Source organism: Oncorhynchus gorbuscha, unplaced genomic scaffold (assembly GCF_021184085.1).
Source record: "Oncorhynchus gorbuscha isolate QuinsamMale2020 ecotype Even-year unplaced genomic scaffold, OgorEven_v1.0 Un_scaffold_2684, whole genome shotgun sequence".
In the NCBI taxonomy this organism is placed as follows: Eukaryota; Metazoa; Chordata; class Actinopteri; order Salmoniformes; family Salmonidae; genus Oncorhynchus; species Oncorhynchus gorbuscha.
The window spans coordinates 32,501-56,867 of NW_025747126.1; the positions used below are offsets into that span (position 1 = coordinate 32,501).

General features: G+C 39.8%; 1 protein-coding gene across 1 annotated transcript in view; it reads left to right on the forward strand.

The window, feature by feature from the left end:
• LOC124026272 (calcium/calmodulin-dependent protein kinase type II delta 2 chain-like) overlaps positions 1–24,367 on the forward strand; it is a 66,553-nt gene that overhangs the window by 30,715 nt on the left and 11,471 nt on the right. The window contains exons 9-11 of the mRNA XM_046339373.1: positions 6,255–6,304; positions 11,398–11,457; positions 15,437–15,481. Of these exons, the coding sequence (XP_046195329.1) occupies positions 6,255–6,304; positions 11,398–11,457; positions 15,437–15,481 (155 nt within the window). The remainder of the gene's footprint in view (positions 1–6,254; positions 6,305–11,397; positions 11,458–15,436; positions 15,482–24,367) is intronic.

A 24,367-nucleotide genomic window follows, 5' to 3' on the forward strand; every position in this document is an offset into this window, starting at 1 on the left:
TATATGCAGTATATTATGAATAGTGAATATAGTACATTCACAGAATACTTCATGTAGTATATATACAGTATGTAAATGGTATATTATAAATAGTAAATATAGTACATTCACATCAACAGAATACGTAATGTCGTATATATACAATATATATGCAGTATATTATGAATAGTGAATATAGTACATTAACAGAATACTTCATGTAGTATATATACAGTATATATGCAGTATATTATGAATAGTGAATATAGTACATTAACAGAATACTTCATGTAGTATATATACAGTATATATACAGTATATTATGAATAGTGAATATAGTACATTAACAGAATACTTCATGTAGTATATATACATTATATATACAGTATATTATGAATAGTGAATATAGTACATTCACAGAATAGTTCATGTAGTGTATATATATATATATATAGTATATATATAGTATATAATGCATCATGTAGAATATATACAGTATATTATGAATAGTGAATATAGTACATTCACATTCACAGAATACGTAATGTAGTATATATACAGTATATATGCAGTATATTATAAATAGTGAATATAGTACATTCACATTCACAGAATACGTAATGTAGTATATATACAGTATATATGCAGTATATTATGAATAGTGAATATAGTACATTCACAGAATACTTCATGTAGTATATATACAGTATGTAAATGGTATATTATAAATAGTAAATATAGTACATTCACATCAACAGAATACGTAATGTCGTATATATACAATATATATGCAGTATATTATGAATAGTGAATATAGTACATTAACAGAATACTTCATGTAGTATATATACAGTATATATACAGTATATTATGAATAGTGAATATAGTACATTAACAGAATACTTCATGTAGTATATATACAGTATGTAAATGGTATATTATAAATAGTAAATATAGTACATTCACATCAACAGAATACGTAATGTCGTATATATACAATATATATGCAGTATATTATGAATAGTGAATATAGTACATTAACAGAATACTTCATGTAGTATATATACAGTATATATACAGTATATTATGAATAGTGAATATAGTACATTAACAGAATACTTCATGTAGTATATATACAGTATATATACAGTATATTATGAATAGTGAATATAGTACATTAACAGAATACTTCATGTAGTATATATACAGTATATATACAGTATATTATGAATAGTGAATATAGTACATTAACAGAATACTTCATGTAGTATATATACAGTATATATACAGTATATTATGAATAGTGAATATAGTACATTAACAGAATACTTCATGTAGTATATATACAGTATATATGCAGTATATTATGAATAGTGAATATAGTACATTAACAGAATACTTCATGTAGTATATATACAGTATATATGCAGTATATTATGAATAGTGAATATAGTACATTAACAGAATACTTCATGTAGTATATATACAGTATATATACAGTATATTATGAATAGTGAATATAGTACATTAACAGAATACTTCATGTAGTATATATACATTATATATACAGTATATTATGAATAGTGAATATAGTACATTCACAGAATAGTTCATGTAGTGTATATATATATATAGTATATATATAGTATATAATGCATCATGTAGAATATATACAGTATATTATGAATAGTGAATATAGTACATTCACATTCACAGAATACGTAATGTAGTATATATACAGTATATATGCAGTATATTATAAATAGTGAATATAGTACATTCACATTCACAGAATACGTAATGTAGTATATATACAGTATATATGCAGTATATTATGAATAGTGAATATAGTACATTCACATCCACAGAATACTTCATGTAGTATATACTATATGTAGAATATGTTGTAGCATGACGATGCAGATGCATGCAATGATTGTATACAATGACTTTATACAATGACTTTAATACTGACTTTAATACTGACTTTAATACTGACTATAATACTGACTTTAATACCATGACTTTAATACCATGACTTTAATACTGACTTTAATACTGACTTTAATACTGACTTTAATACTGACTTTAATACCGACTTTAATACTGACTTTAATACTGACTTTAATACCATGACTTTAATACTGACTTTAATACTGACTTTAATACCGACTTTAATACTGACTTTAATACTGACTTTAATACCATGACTTTAATACCATGACTTTAATACTGACTTTAATACCGACTTTAATACTGACTTTAATACTGACTTTAATACCATGACTTTAATACCATGACTTTAATACCATGACTTTAATACTGACTTTAATACTGACTTTAATACTGACTTTAATACCATGACTTTAATACTGACTTTAATACTGACTTTAATACTGACTTTAATACCATGACTTTAATACTGACTTTAATACTGACTTTAATACTGACTTTAATACCATGACTTTAATACCATGACTTTAATACTGACTTTAATACTGACTTTAATACTGACTTTAATACCATGACTTTAATACTGACTTTAATACTGACTTTAATACCATGACTTTAATACTGACTTTAATACTGACTTTAATACCATGACTTTAATACTGACTTTAATACTGACTTTAATACCATGACTTTAATACTGACTTTAATACTGACTTTAATACTGACTTTAATACCATGACTTTAATACCATGACTTTAATACCGACTTTAATACTGACTTTAAAACTGACTTTAATACCATGACTTTAATACCGACTTTAATACCGACTTTAATACTGACTTTAATACTGACTTTAATACCATGACTTTAAACCATGACTTTAATACCGACTTTAATACTGACTTTAATACCATGACTTTAATACCATGACTTTAATACCGACTTTAATACTGACTTTAATACTGACTTTAATACCATGACTTTAATACTGACTTTAATACCATGACTTTAATACCATGACTTTAATACCGACTTTAATACTGACTTTAATACTGACTTTAATACCGACTTTAATACTGACTTTAATACTGACTTTATACCATGACTTTAATACTGACTTTAATACTGACTTTAATACTGACTTTAATAATATGACTTTAATACCATGACTTTAATACCATGACTTTAATACTGACTTTAATACTGACTTTAATACTGACTTTAATACTGACTTTAATACTGACTTTAATACTGACTTTAATACTGACTTTAATACCATGACTTTAATACCATGACTTTAATACCATGACTTTAATACCATGACTTTAATACTGACTTTAATACTGACTTTAATACCATGACTTTAATACCATGACTTTAATACCATGACTTTAATACCATGACTTTAATACCATGACTTTAATACTGACTTTAATACTGACTTTAATACCATGACTTTAATACCATGACTTTAATACCATGACTTTAATACTGACTTTAATACTGACTTTAATACTGACTTTAATACTGACTTTAATACTGACTTTATACCATGACTTTAATACTGACTTTAATACCATGACTTTAATACTGACTTTAATACCATGACTTTAATACCATGACTTTAATACCATGACTTTAATACTGACTTTAATACCATGACTTTAATACTGACTTTAATACTGACTTTAATACTGACTTTAATACTGACTTGACTTTAATACCATGACTTTAATACTGACTTTAATGACTTTAATGACTTTAATACCATGACTTTAATACTGACTTTAATACTGACTTTAATACCATGACTTTAATACCATGACTTTAATACCATGACTTTAATACTGACTTTAATACTGACTTTAATACTGACTTTAATACTGACTTTATACCATGACTTTAATACTGACTTTAATACCATGACTTTAATACTGACTTTAATACCATGACTTTAATACCATGACTTTAATACCATGACTTTAATACTGACTTTAATACCATGACTTTAATACTGACTTTAATACTGACTTTAATACTGACTTTAATACTGACTTTAATACTGACTTTAATACCATGACTTTAATACTGACTTTAATACCATGACTTTAATACTGACTTTAATACCATGACTTTAATACTGACTTTAATACCATGACTTTAATACTGACTTTAATACTGACTTTAATACTGACTTTAATACTGACTTTAATACTGACTTTAATACTGACTTTAATACCATGACTTTAATACTGACTTTAATACTGACTTTAAATGACTTTAATACTGACTTTAATACTGACTTTAATACTGACTTTAATACCATGACTTTAATACTGACTTTAATACCATGACTTTAATACTGACTTTAATACCATGACTTTAATACTGACTTTAATACTGACTTTAATACTGACTTTAATACCTGACTTTATATACTGACTTTAATACCATGACTTTAATACTGACTTTAATACTGACTTTAATACTGACTTTAATACTGACTTTAATACCATGACTTTAATACCATGACTTTAATACTGACTTTAATACTGACTTTATACCATGACTTTAATACTGACTTTAATACTGACTTTAATACCATGACTTTAATACTGACTTTAATACTGACTTTAATACTGACTTTAATACTGACTTTAATACTGACTTTAATACCATGACTTTAATACTGACTTTAATACCATGACTTTAATACTGACTTTAATACTGACTTTAATACTGACTTTAATACTGACTTTAATACTGACTTTAATACTGACTTTAATACTGACTTTAATACTGACTTTAATACCATGACTTTAATACCATGACTTTAATACCATGACTTTATACTGACTTTATACCATGACTTTAATACTGACTTTAATACCATGACTTTAATACCATGACTTTAATACCATGACTTTAATACTGACTTTAATACTGACTTTAATACCATGACTTTAATACTGACTTTAATACTGACTTTAATACCATGACTTTAATACTGACTTTAATACTGACTTTAATACTGACTTTAATACTGACTTTAATACCATGACTTTAATACTGACTTTAATACTGACTTTAATACAATGACTTTAATACTGACTTTAATACTGACTTTAATACTGACTTTAATACTGACTTTAATACTGACTTTAATACCATGACTTTAATACTGACTTTATACCATGACTTTAATACTGACTTTAATACTGACTTTAATACTGACTTTAATACCATGACTTTAATACCATGACTTTAATACTGACTTTAATACTGACTTTAATACTGACTTTAATACCATGACTTTAATACTGACTTTAATACTGACTTTAATACTGACTTTAATACTGACTTTAATACTGACTTTAATACCATGACTTTAATACCATGACTTTAATACTGACTTTAATACTGACTTTAATACCATGACTTTAATACTGACTTTAATACTGACTTTAATACTGACTTTAATACTGACTTTGTTTAATACTGACTTTAATACAGTGCACTTTAATGACTTTAATACCATGACTTTAATACTGACTTTAATACTGACTTTAATACTGACTTTAATACTGACTTTAATACTGACTAATTGACTTAGATAGACTTTAATACCATGACTTTAATACTGACTTTAATACCATGACTTTAATACCATGACTTTAATACCATGACTTTAATACTGACTTTAATACTGACTTTAATACCATGACTTTAATACTGACTTTAATACTGACTTTAATACCATGACTTTAATACTGACTTTAATTCCATGACTTTAATACCATGACTTTAATACTGACTTTAATACCATGACTGTTATATCACTGTATATTTGAAACGTTTTGAAACACAAGGAAACGTGTCTCTGTCATTTGACAGATTCAACCATTTAGTTGTTGTTTCAAAACGTTGTTTCAAAACGTTTCCTCTTGTTTTGAGTCTAATGAACACAGCCCTGTTGACCTATGGAGGCTGTCTGTCTCTGTGAGAAACACTGGTATACCTTCCTCTCTATTTCATAGAGTAGGATGCTGATTCTTCCTCTTTCTCTTTCTCTTCCTCTTTCTCTCTTCTCTCTGTCTCTGTCTCTGTCTCTGTCTCTGTCTCTGATTCTCTCTCTCTAGGATCTCTCTCTCTCTCTCTCTCTCTCTCTCTCTCTCTCTCTCTCTCTGATTGGCCCTCTGCACTCTGATTGGCCCTCTCAGTGCACTAACTTCTCTGCAGAAAGCTTCTAACATAGAGAGTAGGATGCTGATTCCTTCCTTCCTTGCTGATTCCTTCCTTCCTTCCTTCCTTCCTCTCTACAGCAGTCAAGAGTCTGCTGAACAAGAGTAGGATGCTGATTGACGCCGTCAAGGTGAGTTGCTGGGGTAGCGTTCCAAATAGCTCTCCTTGTTTCTTTACGTCGTAACACAACCTTTGGCCCTCAGAGCCCTCATAGCAGAAGGATGCAGTGCACTAACAGTACTAACATAGAGAGTAGGATGCTGATTGGTCCTGTGTAGGTTGTAATGTAACATAGAGAGTAGGATGCTGATTGGCCCTCTGCAGAAAGCAGTGCACTAACATAGAGAGTAGGATGCTGATTGGCCCTCTGCAGAAAGCAGTGCACTAACATAGAGAGTAGGATGCTGATTGGCCCTCTGCAGAAAGCAGTGCACTAACATAGAGAGTAGGATGCTGATTGATGCCCTCTGCAGAAAGCAGTGCACTAACATAGAGAGTAGGATGCTGATTGGCCCTCTGCAGAAAGCAGTGCACTAACATAGAGAGTAGGATGCTGATTGGCCCTCTGCAGAAAGCAGTGCACTAACATAGAGAGTAGGATGCTGATTGGCCCTCTGCAGAAAGCAGTGCACTAACATAGAGAGTAGGATGCTGATTGGCCCTCTCTGCAGAAAGCAGTGCACTAACATAGAGAGTAGGATGCTGATTGGCCCTCTGCAGAAAGCAGTGCACTAACATAGAGAGTAGGATGCTGATTGGCCCTCTGCAGAAAGCAGTGCACTAACATAGTAGAGTAGGATGCACTAACATAGAGAGTAGGATGCTGATTGGCCCTCTGCAGAAAGCAGTGCACTAACATAGAGAGTAGGATGCTGATTGGCCCTCTGCAGAAAGCAGTGCACTAGGACATGATTGGCCCTCTGCAGAAAGCAGTGCACTAACATAGAGTAGGATGCTGATTGGCCCTCTGCAGAAAGCAGGATGCTGACTAACATAGAGAGTAGGATGCTGATTGGCCCTCTGCAGAAAGCAGTGCACTAACATAGAGAGTAGGATGCTGATTGGCCCTCTGTGTTGTAATGTAACATAGAGAGTAGGATGCTGATTGGCCCTCTGTGTTGTAATGTAACATAGAGAGTAGGATGCTGATTGGCCCTGTGTGTTGTAATGTAACATAGATGCTGATTGGTGCAGAAAGATGCACTAACTAGGATGCTGATTGGCCCCTGTGTGTCTGCAGAAAGTAATGTAACATAGAGAGTAGGATGCTGATTGGCCCTGTGTGTTGTAATGTAACATAGAGAGTAGGATGCTGATTGGTCCTCAGTACTCTGGTATAGATAGTCCTGTCTCAGTACTCTGGTATAGATAGCCCTGTCTCAGTACTCTGGTATAGATAGTCCTGTCTCAGTACTCTGGTAACATAGATAGTCCTGTCTCAGTACTCTGGTATAGATAGTCCTGTCTCAGTACTCTGGTATAGATAGCCCTGTCTCAGTACTCTGGTATAGATAGTCCTGTCTCAGTACTCTGGTATAGATAGTCCTGTCTCAGTACTCTGGTATAGATAGTCTGATTGTCTCAGTACTCTGGTATAGATAGCCCTGTCTCAGTACTCTGGTATAGATAGTCCTGTCTCAGTACTCTAGGATGCTGATAGATAGTCCTGTGTCAGTCCATCTCAGTACTCTGGTAACATAGATAGTCCTGTCTCAGTACTAACTGGTATAGATAGTCCTGTCTCAGTACTCTGGTAGGATGATAGTCCTGTCTAACAGTATTGGCCCTCTGGTATAGATAGTCCTGTCTCAGTACTCTGGTAGGATAGATTAGTCCTGTCTCAGTACTAACTGGTATAGATAGCCCTGTCTCAGTACTCTGGTATAGATAGTCCTGTCTCAGTACTAACTGAGTAGGATAGATAGCCCTGTCTCAGTACTCTGCCCTCTGCAGAAAGCAGTGTATAGATAGCCCTGATTCTCAGTACTAACTGGTATAGATAGTCCTGTCTCAGTACTCTAACATAGAGAGTAGGATGCTGATTGGCCCTCTAATGTAACTGGCCCTCTGCAGAAAGCAGTATAGATAGTCCTGTGTCAGTACTCTGCAGAAAGCAGTGCACTAACTGGTAGGATAGATTAGCCCTGTCTCAGTACTCTGGTATAGATAGTCCTGTGTCAGTACTCTGGTATAGATAGTCCTGTCTCAGTACTCTGGTATAGATAGTCCTGTCTCAGTACTCTGGTATAGATAGTCCTGTCTCAGTACTCTGGTATAGATAGTCCTGTCTCAGTACTCTGGTATAGATAGTCCTGTCTCAGTACTCTGGTATAGATAGTCCTGTGTCAGTACTCTGGTATAGATAGTCCTGTCTCAGTACTCTGGTATAGATAGTCCTGTCTCAGTACTCTGGTATAGATAGTCCTGTCTCAGTACTCTGGTATAGATAGTCCTGTCTCAGTACTCTGGTATAGATAGCCCTGTCTCAGTACTCTGGTATAGATAGTCCTGTCTCAGTACTCTGGTATAGATAGTCCTGTCATCTCAGTACTCTGGTATAGATAGCCCTGTGATCAGTCAGTGCACTAACATAGAGAGTAGGATGCTGATTAGCTGTGTTGTAATGTAACATAGAGAGTGATCTCAGTACTCTGGTATAGATAGCCCTGTCTCAGTACTCTGGTATAGATAGTCCTGTCTCAGTACTCTGGTATAGATAGCCCTGTCTCAGTACTCTGGTATAGATAGTCCTGTCTCAGTACTCTGGTATAGATAGTCCTGTCTCAGTACTCTGGTATAGATAGTCCTGTCTCAGTACTCTGGTATAGATAGCCCTGTCTCAGTACTCTGGTATAGATAGCCCTGTCTCAGTACTCTGGTATAGATAGTCCTGTGTCAGAGCTGTCTCAGTACTCTGGTATAGATAGTCCTGTCTCAGTACTCTGGTATAGATAGTCCTGTCTCAGTACTCTGGTATAGATAGCCCTGTCTCAGTACTCTGGTATAGATAGTCCTGTGTCAGTCCATCTCAGTACTCTGGTATAGATAGTCCTGTCTCAGTACTCTGGTATAGATAGCCCTGTCTCAGTACTCTGGTATAGATAGTCCTGTCTCAGTACTCTGGTATAGATAGTCCTGTGTCAGTCCATCTCAGTACTCTGGTATAGATAGTCCTGTGTCAGTCCATCTCAGTACTCTGGTATAGATAGTCCTGTGTCAGTACTCTGGTATAGATAGTCCTGTCTCAGTACTCTGGTATAGATAGTCCCTGTGTCTCAGTACTCTGGTATAGATAGTCCATCTCAGTACTCTGGTATAGATAGTCCTGTCTCAGTACTCTGGTATAGATAGTCCTGTCTCAGTACTCTGGTATAGATAGTCCTGTGTACAGTCCTGTGTCAGCTGTCTCAGTACTCTGGTATAGATAGTCCTGTGTCAGTCCATCAGTACTCTCAGGTATAGATAGTCCTGTGTCAGTCTCAGTACTCTGGTATAGATAGTCCTGTCTCAGTACTCTGGTATAGATAGTCCTGTCTCAGTACTCTGGTATAGATAGTCCTGTGTCAGTCCACTCTGGTATAGATAGCCCTGTCTCAGTACTCTGGTATAGATAGTCCTGTGTATAGATAGTCCATCTCAGTACTCTGGTATAGATAGTCCTGTCTCAGTACTCTGGTATAGATAGTCCTGTCAGTACTCTGGTATAGATAGTCCTGTGTCAGTCCATCTCAGTACTCTGGTATAGATAGCCCTGTCTCAGTACTCTGGTATAGATAGTCCTGTCTCAGTACTCTGGTATAGATAGTCCTGTGTCAGTACTCTGGTATAGATAGTCCTGTGTCAGTCCATCTCAGTACTCTGGTATAGATAGTCTCAGTACTCTGGTATAGATAGTCCTGTCTCAGTACTCTGGTATAGATAGCCCTGTCTCAGTACTCTGGTATAGATAGTCCTGTCTCAGTACTCTGGTATAGATAGTCCTGTCTCAGTACTCTGGTATAGATAGTCCTGTGTCAGTACTCTGGTATAGATAGTCCTGTCTCAGTACTCTGGTATAGTATAGATCAGTCCTGTGTCTCAGTACTCTGGTATAGATAGTCCTGTCTCAGTACTCTGGTATAGATAGTCCTGTCTCAGTACTCTGGTATAGATAGTCCTGTCTCAGTACTCTGGTATAGATAGTCCTGTCTCAGTACTCTGGTATAGATAGTCCTGTCTCAGTACTCTGGTATAGATAGTCCTGTGTCAGTACTCCTGTGGTATAGATAGTCCTCAGTACTCTGGTATAGATAGTCCTGTCTGTCTCAGTACTCTGGTATAGATAGTCCTGGTATAGATAGTCCTGTCAGTACTATGGTATAGATAGTCCTGTGTCAGTACTATGGTATAGATAGTCCTGTCTCAGTACTCTGGTATAGATAGTCCTGTCTCAGTACTCTGGTATAGATAGTCCTGTCTCAGTACTCTGGTATAGATAGTCCTGTCTCAGTACTCTGGTATAGATAGCCCTGTCTCAGTACTCTGGTATAGATAGTCCTGTCTCAGTACTCTGGTATAGATAGTCCTGTCTCAGTACTCTGGTATAGATAGTCCTGTCTCAGTACTCTGGTATAGATAGTCCTGTCTCAGTACTCTGGTATAGATAGTCCTGTCTCAGTACTCTGGGATAGATAGTCCTGTCTCAGTACTCTGGTATAGATAGTCCTGTCTCAGTACTCTGGTATAGATAGTAGTTCTCAGTAATCTGGTATAGATAGTCCTGTCTCAGTACTCTGGTATAGATAGTCCTGTCTCAGTACTATGGTATAGATAGTCCTGTCTATTGAACCCTGTAGGATCTATATACACTATAAAACCACCTTATGTACATGTTCCTTATCCCCTTACACTGTGTAAAGACATATTTTGGATTATTTATATTAGATTACTTGTTGGTTATCACTGCATTGTCGGAACTAGAAGCACAAGCATTTCGCTACACTCGCATTAACATCTGCTAACCATGTGTATGTGACAAATAAAATTTGATTTGATTTGATTTGATTTGACTGTCTGTCTGTTGGTTCCATTGTACAGGTAAGGCTAAAAGCTAAATAAATGTTGACCCAGGTCAGGTCAGGTCAGGTCAGGTCAGGTCAGGTCAGGTCAGGTCAGGTCAAGTCAGGTCAGGTCAGGTTTGTGATGTGATGTGTGATGTTCCATCGACACTACTTGCTTTTACAGGCGAACAACAAAGCCAACACAGTGACCAGTCCTAAAGACACCAGCTTAACCCCAGCACTGGTACATACTACACCCTCCATACCTCCATACCTCCCTCCTCATCCCTGGTACATACTACACCCTCCATACCTCCATACCTCCCTCCTCATCCCTGGTACATACTACACCCTCCATACCTCCATACCTCCCTCCTCATCCCTGGTACATACCACACCCTCCATACCTCCATACCTCCCTCCTCATCCCTGGTACATACTACACCCTCCATACCTCCCTCCTCATCACTGGTACATACTACACCCTCCATACCTCCATACCTCCCTCCTCATCACTGGTACATACTACACCCTCCATACCTCCATACCTCCCTCCTCATCCCTGGTACATACTACACCCTCCATACCTCCATACCTCCCTCCTCATCACTGGTACATACTACACCCTCCATACCTCCATACCTCCCTCCTCATCACTGGTACATACTACACCCTCCATACCTCCCTCTACTCCCTCCTCATCACTGGTACATACTACACCCTCCATACCCCCCTCTACTCCCTCCTCATCACTGGTACATACTACACCCTCCATACCTCCCTCTACTCCCTCCTCATCACTGGTACATACTACACCCTCCATACCTCCCTCTACTCCCTCCTCATCACTGGTACATACTACACCCTCCATACCTCCCTCTACTCCCTCCTCATCACTGGTACATACTACACCCTCCATACCTCCCTCTACTCCCTCCTCATCCCTGGTACATACTACACCCTCCATACCTCCCTCCTCATCACTGGTACATACTATACCCTCCATACCTCCCTCTACTCCCTCCTCATCACTGGTACATACTACACCCTCCATACCTCCCTCCTCACCACTGGTACATACTACACCCTCCATACCTCCCTCTACTCCCTCCTCATCACTGGTACATACTACACCCTCCATACCTCCCTCTACTCCCTCCTCATCACTGGTACATACTACACTCCCTCCATACCTCCCTCTACTCCCTCCTCATCACTGGTACATACTACACCCTCCATACCTCCCTCTACTCCCTCCTCATCACTGGTACATACTACACCCTCCATACCTCCATACCTCCCTCCTCATCACTGGTACATACTACACCATCCATACCTCCATACCTCCCTCCTCATCACTGGTACATACCACACCCTCCATACCTCCCTCTACTCCCTCCTCATCACTGGTACATACTACACCCTCCATACCTCCCTCCTCATCACTGGTACATACTACACCCTCCATACCTCCCTCCTCATCACTGGTACATACTACACCCTCCATACCTCCATACCTCCCTCCTCATCACTGGTACATACCACACCCTCCATACCTCCCTCTACTCCCTCCTCATCACTGGTACATACTACACCCTCCATACCTCCCTCTACTCCCTCCTCATCACTGGTACATACCACACCCTCCATACCTCCCTCTACTCCCTCCTCATCACTGGTACATACTACACCCTCCATACCTCCCTCTACTCCCTCCTCATCACTGGTACATACTACACCCTCCATACCTCCCTCTACTCCCTCCTCATCACTGGTACATACTACACCCTCCATACCTCCATACCTCCCTCCTCATCACTGGTACATACTACACCCTCCATAGCTCCCTCCTCATCACTGGTACATACTACACCCTCCATACCTCCCTCCTCATCACTGGTACACACTACACCCTCCATACCTCCCTCTACTCCCTCCTCATCACTGGTACATACTACACCCTCCATACCTCCCTCTACTCCCTCCTCATCACTGGTACATACTACACCCTCCATACCTCCCTCTACTCCCTCCTCATCACTGGTACATACTACACCCTCCATACCTCCCTCCTCACCACTGGTACATACTACACCCTCCATACCTCCTTCCTCATCACTGGTACATACTACACCCTCCATACCTCCCTCTACTCCCTCCTCATCACTGGTACATACTACACCCTCCATACCTCCATACCTCCCTCCTCATCACTGGTACATACTACACCCTCCTCTCAACCCCCCCCCGCCCTCCTCCTCCATACCTCCCTTTACTCCCCTCTTTCTCCCTGTGTTGACCTTGCGATAGGATATTACCACAGATTGAACAATGAGACAGATATTCCCTCCCTCCCTCCCTCCCCCTCCCTCCCCCTTCCTTCCTTCCTTCCTTCCTTCCTTCCTTCCTTCCTTCCTTCCTTCCTTCCTTCCTTCCTTCCTTCCTTCCTTCCTTCCTTCCTTCCTTCCTTCCTTCCTTCTTCCCTCTCTCCATTGTTTCCTTCCGTCCCTCCCTCTCTTTCTTCCTTCCTTCCTTCATTCCTTCCTTCCTTCCTTCCTTCCTTCCTTCCTTCCTTCCCTCTCTCCGTTGTTTACTTCCTTCCTTTCAGCTTAAGGGCCAAAGGATGCTGGCTCCTTAATCTGGTAGTGATGGTCTGATTGGTTGCAACTTGTGCATGGTGTGTGCTGATTCGCTGGTTGTGTTGGTCACATGACTGATGCATGACCTCAACATCTTTATATCATGTTCCCATGATGACACACACATAAACAGTTATACACACACGCACACAAACACACACTGATGACAGTGTGTAATCTGTCTCAGTGATTACAGCCGAGGATAGCATCCATCCTGCTAAGACTTGGTACAGTCACACACACACACACACACACACACACACACACACACACACACACACACACACACACACACACACACACACACACACACACACACACACACACACACACACACACACACACACACACACACACACACACACACACACATAGAGTCACACTCCTCTACCTCCTCCTCCACCTCCTCCTCCAGCCCCTCCTCTACCTCCTCCTCCAACCCCTCCTCTACCTCCTCCTCTACCTCCACCTCCTGCTCCACCTCCTCCACCGCCTATACCTCCTCCTCCACCTCCACCTCCTCCACCTCCTCTACCACCTCTACCTCCACCGCCTGCTCCACCTCCTCCACCATCTGTACCTCCTCCTCCACCTCCTCCACCTCCTCCTCCACCTCAACCTCTTGCTCTACCTCCTCCTCCACCCTCCTCCTCCTCCACCTCAACCTCCTGCTCTACCTCCTCCTCCACCCCAACCTCCTGCTCTACCTCCATCTCCTTCTCCTCCTCCTCCACGTCCTGTTCCACCTCCTCCTCCTCCTCAACCTCCTGCTCTAACTCTACCTCTTCCTCCTCCACCTCCACCTCCTCCTCTACCTCCTCCTCTACCCCCACCTCCACCTCCTCCTCCACCTCCTCCTATACCTCCTCCTCCTCCTCCACCACCTCCTCTACCACCTCCTCCTCCCCCTCAAGCTCCTGCTCTACCTCCTCCTCCTCCTCGACCTCCTCCACCTCAACCTCCTGCTCTACCCTCCTCCTCCTCCTCCACCTCCTCCACCTCAACCTCCTGCTCTACCTCCTCCTCCTCCTCCACCTCCTCCACCTCAACCTCCTGCTCTACCTCCTCCTCCTCCTCCACCTCCTACTATACCTCCTCCTCCTCCTCCACCACCTCCTCTACCACCTCCTCCTCCCCCTCAAGCTCCTGCTCTACCTCCTCCTCCTCCACCTCCTCCTCCACACCCTGCTCCACCTCCTCCTCCTCATCATCCTCCTGCTCTACCTCCACCTCCTCCACCTCCTCAACCTCAACCTCCTGCTCTATCTCTACCCTCTCCTCTTCCTCCACCTCCTCCACCTCAACCTCCTGCTCTACCTCCTCCTCCACATAAACCTCCTGCTCTACCTCCACCTCTACCTACTCTTCCACGTCCTCCTCCTCCTGCTCCTCCTCCTCCTCCACCTCCATCTCCACCTCCTCCACCTCCATCTCCACCTCCTCAACCTCCTCCTCCTCCACCTCATCCTCCAGCTCCTCCACCTTCTCCACCTCCACCTCCTGCTCCTCCTCCTGCTCCTCCTCCTCCTCCCCCACTGCTGTCTCTATCTATTCTGTTTTGTATTGTTTCATCTCTCTCCCTAGGAACCCCAGACCACAGTGATCCACAACCCAATAGATGGGAAGAAGGTACAGCACTGACCGAGTGTGTGTGTGTGTGTGTGTGTGTGTGTGTGTGTGTGTGTGTGTGTGTGTGTGTGTGTGTGTGTGTGTGTGTGTGTGTGTGTGTGTGTGTGTGTGTGTGTGTGTGTGTGTGTGTGTGTGTGTGTGTGTGTGTGTGTGTGTGTGTGTGTGTGTGTGTGTGTGTACACATTTATATACCTTATATTAAATGTATGTAGTTATGTCCTTGAGCTGTTCTGGTCTATTAATGTTCTGTGTGGACCCCAGGAAGAGTAGCTGTTGCTATAGAAACAGATAATGATCCTAATAAACCCCAGGAAGAGTAGCTGTTGCTATAGAAACAGATAATGATCCTAATAAACCCCAGGAAGAGTAGCTGCTGCTATAGAAACAGATAATGATCCTAATAAACCCCAGGAAGAGTAGCTGTTGCTATAGAAACAGATAATGATCCTAATAAACCCCAGGAAGAGTAGCTGCTGCTATAGAAACAGATAATGATCCTAATAAACCCCAGGAAGAGTAGCTGCTGCTATGAAACAGATAATAGAAACAGATAATGATCCTAATAAACCCCAGGAAGAGAAGCTGCTGCTATAGGAACAGATAATGATCCTAATAAACCCCAGGAAGAGTAGCTGCTGCTATAGAAACAGATAATGATCCTAATAAACCCCAGGAAGAGAAGCTGCTGCTATAGAAACAGATAATGATCCTAATAAACCCCAGGAAGAGTAGCTGCTGCTATAGAAACAGATAATGATCCTAATAAACCCCAGGAAGAGTAGCTGCTGCTATAGAAACAGATAATGATCCTAATAAACCCCAGGAAGAGTAGCTGCTGCTATAGAAACAGATAATGATCCTAATAAACCCCAGGAAGAGTAGCTGCTGCTATAGAAACAGATAATGGGGATCCTAATAAACCCCAGGAAGAGTAGCTGCTGCTATAGAAACAGATAATGATCCTAATAAACCCCAGGAAGAGAAGCTGCTGCTATAGAAACAGATAATGATCCTAATAAACCCCAGGAAGAGAAGCTATAGAAACAGATAATGCTAATAAACCCCAGGAAGAGTATGCTATAGAAACAGATAATGGGGATCCTAATAAACCCCAGGAAGAGAAGCTGCTGCTATAGAAACAGATAATGATCCTAATAAACCCCAGGAAGAGAAGCTGCTGCTATAGAAACAGATAATGATCCTAATAAACCCCAGGAAGAGAAGCTGCTGCTATAGAAACAGATAATGGGGATCCTAATAAACCCCAGGAAGAGTAGCTGCTGCTATAGAAACAGATAATGGGGATCCTAATAAACCCCAGGAAGAGAAGCTGCTGCTATAGAAACAGATAATGATCCTAATAAACCCCAGGAAGAGAAGCTGCTGCTATAGAAACAGATAATGATCCTAATAAACCCCAGGAAGAGTAGCTGCTGCTATAGAAACAGATAATGATCCTAATAAACCCCAGGAAGAGTAGCTGTTGCTATAGAAACAGATAATGATCCTAATAAACCCCAGGAAGAGTAGCTGCTGCTATAGAAACAGATAATGGGGATCCTAATAAACCCCAGGAAGAGTAGCTGCTGCTATAGAAACAGATAATGATCCTAATAAACCCCAGGAAGAGTAGCTGCTGCAGATAATGATCTGCTATAGAAACAGATAATGATCCTAATAAACCCCAGGAAGAGTAGCTGTTGCTATAGAAACAGATAATGATCCTAATAAACCCCAGGAAGAGTAGCTGCTGAAACTATAAACCCCAGGAAGAGAAACAGATAATGATCCTAATAAACCCCAGGAAGAGTAGCTGCTGCTATAGAAACAGATAATGATCCTAATAGCTGCTGCTATAGAAACAGATAATGATCCCAGGAAGAGTAGCTGCTGCTATAGAAACAGATAATGATCCTAATAAACCCCAGGAAGAGAAGCTGCTGCTATAGAAACAGATAATGATCCTAATAAACCCCAGGAAGAGTAGCTGCTGCTATAGAAACAGATAATGATCCTAATAAACCCCAGGAAGAGTAGCTGCTGCTATAGAAACAGATAATGATCCTAATAAACCCCAGGAAGAGTAGCTGCTGCTATGCTATAGAAACAGATAATGATCCTAATAAACCCCAGGAAGAGTAGCTGCTGCTATAGAAACAGATAATGATCCTAATAAACCCCAGGAAGAGTAGCTGCTGCTAGAAACAGATAATGATCCTAATAAACCCCAGGAAGAAGCTGCTGCTATAGAAACAGATAATATCATAATAAACCCCAGGAAGAGTAGCTGCTGCTATAGAAACAGATAATGATCCTAATAAACCCTATAGAAACAGGATCCTAATAAAAGGAAGAAGCTGCTGCTATAGAAACAGATAATGATCCTAATAAACCCCAGGAAGAGAAGCTGCTGCTATAGAAACAGATAATGGGGATCCTAATAAACCCCAGGAAGAGATAATGCTGCTGCTATAGAAACAGATAATGATCCTAATAAACCCCAGGAAGAGTAGCTGCTGCTATAGAAACAGATAATGATCCTAATAAACCCCAGGAAGAGTAGCTGCTGCTATAGAAACAGATAATGATCCTAATAAACCCCAGGAAGAGAAGCTGCTGCTATAGAAACAGATAATGATCCTAATAAACAGGAAGAGTAGCTGCTGCTATAGAAACAGATAATGATCCTAATAAACCCCAGGAAAGAGTAGCTGCTGCTATAGAAACAGATAATGATCCTAATAAACCCCAGGAAGAGTAGCTGCTGCTATAGAAACAGATAATGATCCTAATAAACCCCAGGAAGAGTAGCTGCTGCTATAGAAACAGATAATGGGGATCCTAATAAACCCCAGGAAGAGTAGCTGCTGCTATAGAAACAGATCATTGGGATCCTAATAAACCCCAGGAAGAGTAGCTGCTGCTATAGAAACAGATAATGATCCTAATAAACCCCAGGAAGAGTAGCTGCTGCTATAGAAACAGATAATGATCCTAATAAACCCCAGGAAGAGTAGCTGCTGCTATAGAAACAGATAATGATCCTAATAAACCCCAGGAAGAGTAGCTGCTGCTATAGAAACAGATAATGATCCTAATAAACCCCAGGAAGAGAAGCTGCTGCTATAGAAACAGATAATGATCCTAATAAACCCCAGGAAGAGTAGCTGCTGCTAGAAACAGATAATGATCCTAATAAACCCCAGGAAGAGTAGCTGCTGCTATAGAAACAGATAATGATCCTAATAAACCCCAGGAAGAGAAGCTGTTGCTATAGAAACAGATAATGATCCTAATAAACCCCAGGAAGAGTAGCTGCTGCTATAGAAACAGATAATGATCCTAATAAACCCCAGGAAGAGTAGCTGCTGCTATAGAAACAGATAATGATGCTATAGAAACATATAATGATCCTATTAAACCCCAGGAAGAGTAGCTGCTGCTATAGAAACCTATAATTATCATAATAAACCCCAGGAAGAGTAGCTGCTGCTATAGAAACAGATAATGATCCTAATAAACCCCAGGAAGAGTAGCTGCTGCTATAGAAACAGATAATGGGGATCCTAATAAACCCCAGGAAGAGTAGCTGCTGCTATAGAAACAGATAATGATCCTAATAAACCCCAGGAAGATAACCCCAGGAAAGAGCTAGAAACAGATAATGATCCTAATGCTGCTATAGAAACAGATAATGATCCTAATAAACCCCAGGAAGAGATAAGCTGCTGCTATAGAAACAGATAATGATCCTAATAAACCCCAGGAAGAGTAGCTGCTGCTATAGAAACAGATAATGATCCTAATAAACCCCAGGAAGAGAAGCTGCTGCTATAGAAACAGATAATGATCCTAATAAACCCCAGGAAGAGTAGCTGCTGCTATAGAAACAGATAATGATCCTAATAAACCCCAGGAAGAGAAGCTGCTGCTATAGAAACAGATAATGATCCTAATAAACCCCAGGAAGAGTAGCTGTTGCTATAGAAACAGATAATGATCCTAATAAACCCCAGGAAGAGTAGCTGCTGCTATAGAAACAGATAATGATCCTAATAAACCCCAGGAAGAGTAGCTGCTGCTATAGAAACAGATAATGATCCCAATAAACCCCAGGAAGAGAAGCTGTTGCTATAGAAACAGATAATGATCCTAATAAACCCCAGGAAGAGAAGCTGCTGCTATAGAAACAGATAATGATCCTAATAAACCCCAGGAAGAGTAGCTGCTGCTGAAACAGATAAGAAACAGGAAGATAATAGATCCTAATAAACCCCAGGAAGAGTAGCTGCTGCTATAGAAACAGATAATGATCCTAATAAACCCCAGGAAGAGTAGCTGCTGCTATAGAAACAGATAATGATCCTAATAAACCCCAGGAAGAGTAGCTGCTGCTATAGAAACAGATAATGATCCTAATAAACCCCAGGAAGAGTAGCTGTTGCTATAGAAACAGATAATGATCCTAATAAACCCCAGGAAGAGTAGCTGTTGCTATAGAAACAGATAATGATCCTAATAAACCCCAGGAAGAGTAGCTGCTGCTATAGAAACAGATAATGATCCTATAATAAACCCCAGGAAAGTAGCTGCTGCTAGAAACAGATAATGATCCTATAAACCCCAGGAAAACCTATAATTATCATAATAAACCCCAGGAAGAGTAGCTGTTGCTATAGAAACAGATAATGATCCTAATAAACCCCAGGAAGAGTAGCTGCTGCTATAGAAACAGATAATGATCCTAATAAACCCCAGGAAGAGTAGCTGCTGCTATAGAAACAGATAATGATCCTAATAAACCCCAGGAAGAGTAGCTGCTGCTATAGAAACAGATAATGATCCTAATAAACCCCAGGAAGAGAAGCTGCTGCTATAGAAACAGATAATGATCCTAATAAACCCCAGGAAGAGTAGCTGCTGCTATAGAAACAGATAAGATCCTAATAAACCCCAGGAAGAGATGCTATAGAAACAGATAATGGGGATCCTAATAAACCCCAGGAAGAGTAGCTGCTGCTATAGAAACAGATAATGATCCTAATAAACCCCAGGAAGAGTAGCTGTTGCTATAGAAACAGATAATGGGGATCCTAATAAACCCCAGGAAGAGTAGCTGCTGCTATAGAAACAGATAATGATCCTAATAAACCCCAGGAAGAGTAGCTGTTGCTATAGAAACAGATAATGATCCTAATAAACCCCAGGAAGAGTAGCTGCTGCTATAGAAACAGATAATGATCCTAATAAACCCCAGGAAGAGTAGCTGCTGCTATAGAAACAGATAATGATCCTAATAAACCCCAGGAAGAGTAGCTGCTGCTATAGAAACAGATAATGATCCTAATAAACCCCAGGAAGAGTAGCTGCTGCTATAGAAACAGATAATGATCCTAATAAACCCCAGGAAGAGTAGCTGCTGCTATAGAAACAGATAATGATCCTAATAAACCCCAGGAAGAGTAGCTGCTGCTATAGAAACAGATAATGATCCTAATAAACCCCAGGAAGAGTAGCTGTTGCTATAGAAACAGATAATGATCCTAATAAACCCCAGGAAAGAGTAGCTGCTGCTATAGAAACAGATAATGATCCTAATAAACCCCAGGAAGAGTAGCTGCTGCTATAGAAACAGATAATGATCCTAATAAACCCCAGGAAGAGAAGCTGTTGCTATAGAAACAGATAATGGGGATCCTAATAAACCCCAGGAAGAGTAGCTGTTGCTATAGAAACAGATAATTATCATAATAAACCCCAGGAAGAGTAGCTGTTGCTATAGAAACAGATAATGGGGATCCTAATAAACCCCAGGAAGAGTAGCTGCTGCTATAGAAACAGATAATGATCCTAATAAACCCCAGGAAGAGTAGCTGTTGCTATAGAAACAGATAATGGGGATCCTAATAAACCCCAGGAAGAGTAGCTGCTGCTATAGAAACAGATAATTATCCTAATAAACCCCAGGAAGAGTAGCTGTTGCTATAGAAACAGATAATGGGGATCCTAATAAACCCCAGGAAGAGTAGCTGCTGCTATAGAAACAGATAATGATCCTAATAAACCCCAGGAAGAGAAGCTGCTGCTATAGAAACAGATAATGATCCTAATAAACCCCAGGAAGAGAAGCTGTTGCTATAGAAACAGATAATGGGGATCCTAATAAACCCCAGGAAGAGTAGCTGTTGCTATAGAAACAGATAATTATCATAATAAACCCCAGGAAGAGTAGCTGTTGCTATAGAAACAGATAATGGGGATCCTAATAAACCCCAGGAAGAGTAGCTGCTGCTATAGAAACAGATAATGATCCTAATAAACCCCAGGAAGAGTAGCTGTTGCTATAGAAACAGATAATGATCCTAATAAACCCCAGGAAGAGTAGCTGCTGCTATAGAAACAGATAATGATCCTAATAAACCCCAGGAAGAGATAGCTGCTGCTATAGAAACAGATAATGATCCTAATAAACCCCAGGAAGAGTAGCTGCTGCTATAGAAACAGATAATGATCCTAATAAACCCCAGGAAGAGTAGCTGCTGCTATAGAAACAGATAATGATCCTAATAAACCCCAGGAAGAGTAGCTGCTGCTATAGAAACAGATAATGATCCTAATAAACCCCAGGAAGAGAAGCTGTTGCTATAGAAACAGATAATGGATCCTAATAAACCCCAGGAAGGATCAATCCTAATAAACCCCAGGAAGAGTAGCTGTTGCTATAGAAACAGATAATGATCCTAATAAACCCCAGGAAGAGTAGCTGTTGCTATAGAAACAGATAATGGGGATCCTAATAAACCCCAGGAAGAGTAGCTGCTGCTATAGAAACAGATAATGATCCTAATAAACCCCAGGAAGAGTAGCTGTTGCTATAGAAACAGATAATGGGGATCCTAATAAACCCCAGGAAGAGTAGCTGCTGCTATAGAAACAGATAATGATCCTAATAAACCCCAGGAAGAGTAGCTGCTGCTATAGAAACAGATAATGATCCTAATAAACCCCAGGAAGAGTAGCTGCTGCTATAGAAACAGATAATGATCCTAATAAACCCCAGGAAGAGTAGCTGCTGCTATAGAAACAGATAATGATCCTAATAAACCCCAGGAAGAGAAGCTGCTGCTATAGAAACAGATAATGATCCTAATAAACCCCAGGAAGAGAAGCTGTTGCTATAGAAACAGATAATGATCCTAATAAACCCCAGGAAGAGTAGCTGTTGCTATAGAAACAGATAATGGGGATCCTAATAAACCCCAGGAAGAGTAGCTGTTGCTATAGAAACAGATAATGGGGATCCTAATAAACCCCAGGAAGAGTAGCTGCTGCTATAGAAACAGATAATGATCCTAATAAACCCCAGGAAGAGTAGCTGTTGCTATAGAAACAGATAATGATCCTAATAAACCCCAGGAAGAGTAGCTGCTGCTATAGAAACAGATAATGATCCTAATAAACCCCAGGAAGAGTAGCTGTTGCTATAGAAACAGATAATGATCCTAATAAACCCCAGGAAGAGTAGCTGCTGCTATAGAAACAGATAATGATCCTAATAAACCCCAGGAAGAGTAGCTGCTGCTATAGAAACAGATAATGATCCTAATAAACCCCAGGAAGAGAAGCTGCTGCTATAGAAACAGATAATGATCCTAATAAACCCCAGGAAGAGAAGCTGTTGCTATAGAAACAGATAATGATCCTAATAAACCCCAGGAAGAGTAGCTGTTGCTATAGAAACAGATAATGGGGATCCTAATAAACCCCAGGAAGAGTAGCTGTTGCTATAGAAACAGATAATGGGGATCCTAATAAACCCCAGGAAGAGTAGCTGCTGCTATAGAAACAGATAATGATCCTAATAAACCCCAGGAAGAGTAGCTGTTGCTATAGAAACAGATAATGATCCTAATAAACCCCAGGAAGAGTAGCTGTTGCTATAGAAACAGATAATGATCCTAATAAACCCCAGGAAGAGTAGCTGTTGCTATAGAAACAGATAATGATCCTAATAAACCCCAGGAAGAGAAGCTGTTGCTATAGAAACAGATAATGATCCTAATAAACCCCAGGAAGAGAAACAGATAGCTGTTGCTATAGAAACAGATAATGATCCTAATAAACCCCAGGAAGAGAAGCTGTTGCTATAGAAACAGATAATGATCCTAATAAACCCCAGGAAGAGTAGCTGTTGCTATAGAAACAGATAATGGGGATCCTAATAAACCCCAGGAAGAGTAGCTGCTGCTATAGAAACAGATAATGATCCTAATAAACCCCAGGAAGAGTAGCTGTTGCTATAGAAACAGATAATGGGGATCCCAATAAACCCCAGGAAGACTAGCTGTTGCTATAGAAACAGATAATGGGGATCCTAATAAACTACCATTACACACTGAGTGTACAAAACATGCTATTTCCATGACACAGACTGACCAAGTGAATCCAGGTGAAAGCTATGATCCCTTATTGATGTCACTTGTTAAATCCACTTCAATCAGTGTAGATGAAGGGGAGGACACAAGTTAAAGAAGGATTTTTAATCCTTAAGACAATTGAAACATGGATTGTGTGTGAGCCATTCAGAGGATGAATGGGCAAGACAAATGGGGTATGGTAGTAGGTGCCAGGTGCACCGGTTTGAGTGTGTCAAGAACTGCAATGCTGCTGGGTTTTTCCACACTCAACAGTTTCCAGTGTGTATCAAGAATGGTGCACCACCCAAAGTACATCCAGCTAACTTTGACACAACTGTGCATTTGAGTCAACATGGGTCAGCATCACTGTGGAATGCTTTCGACACCTTGTAGAGTCCATGCCCCGACTAATTGAGGATGTTCTGACACCTTGTAGAGTCCAGGCCCCGACGAATTGAGGATGTTCTGA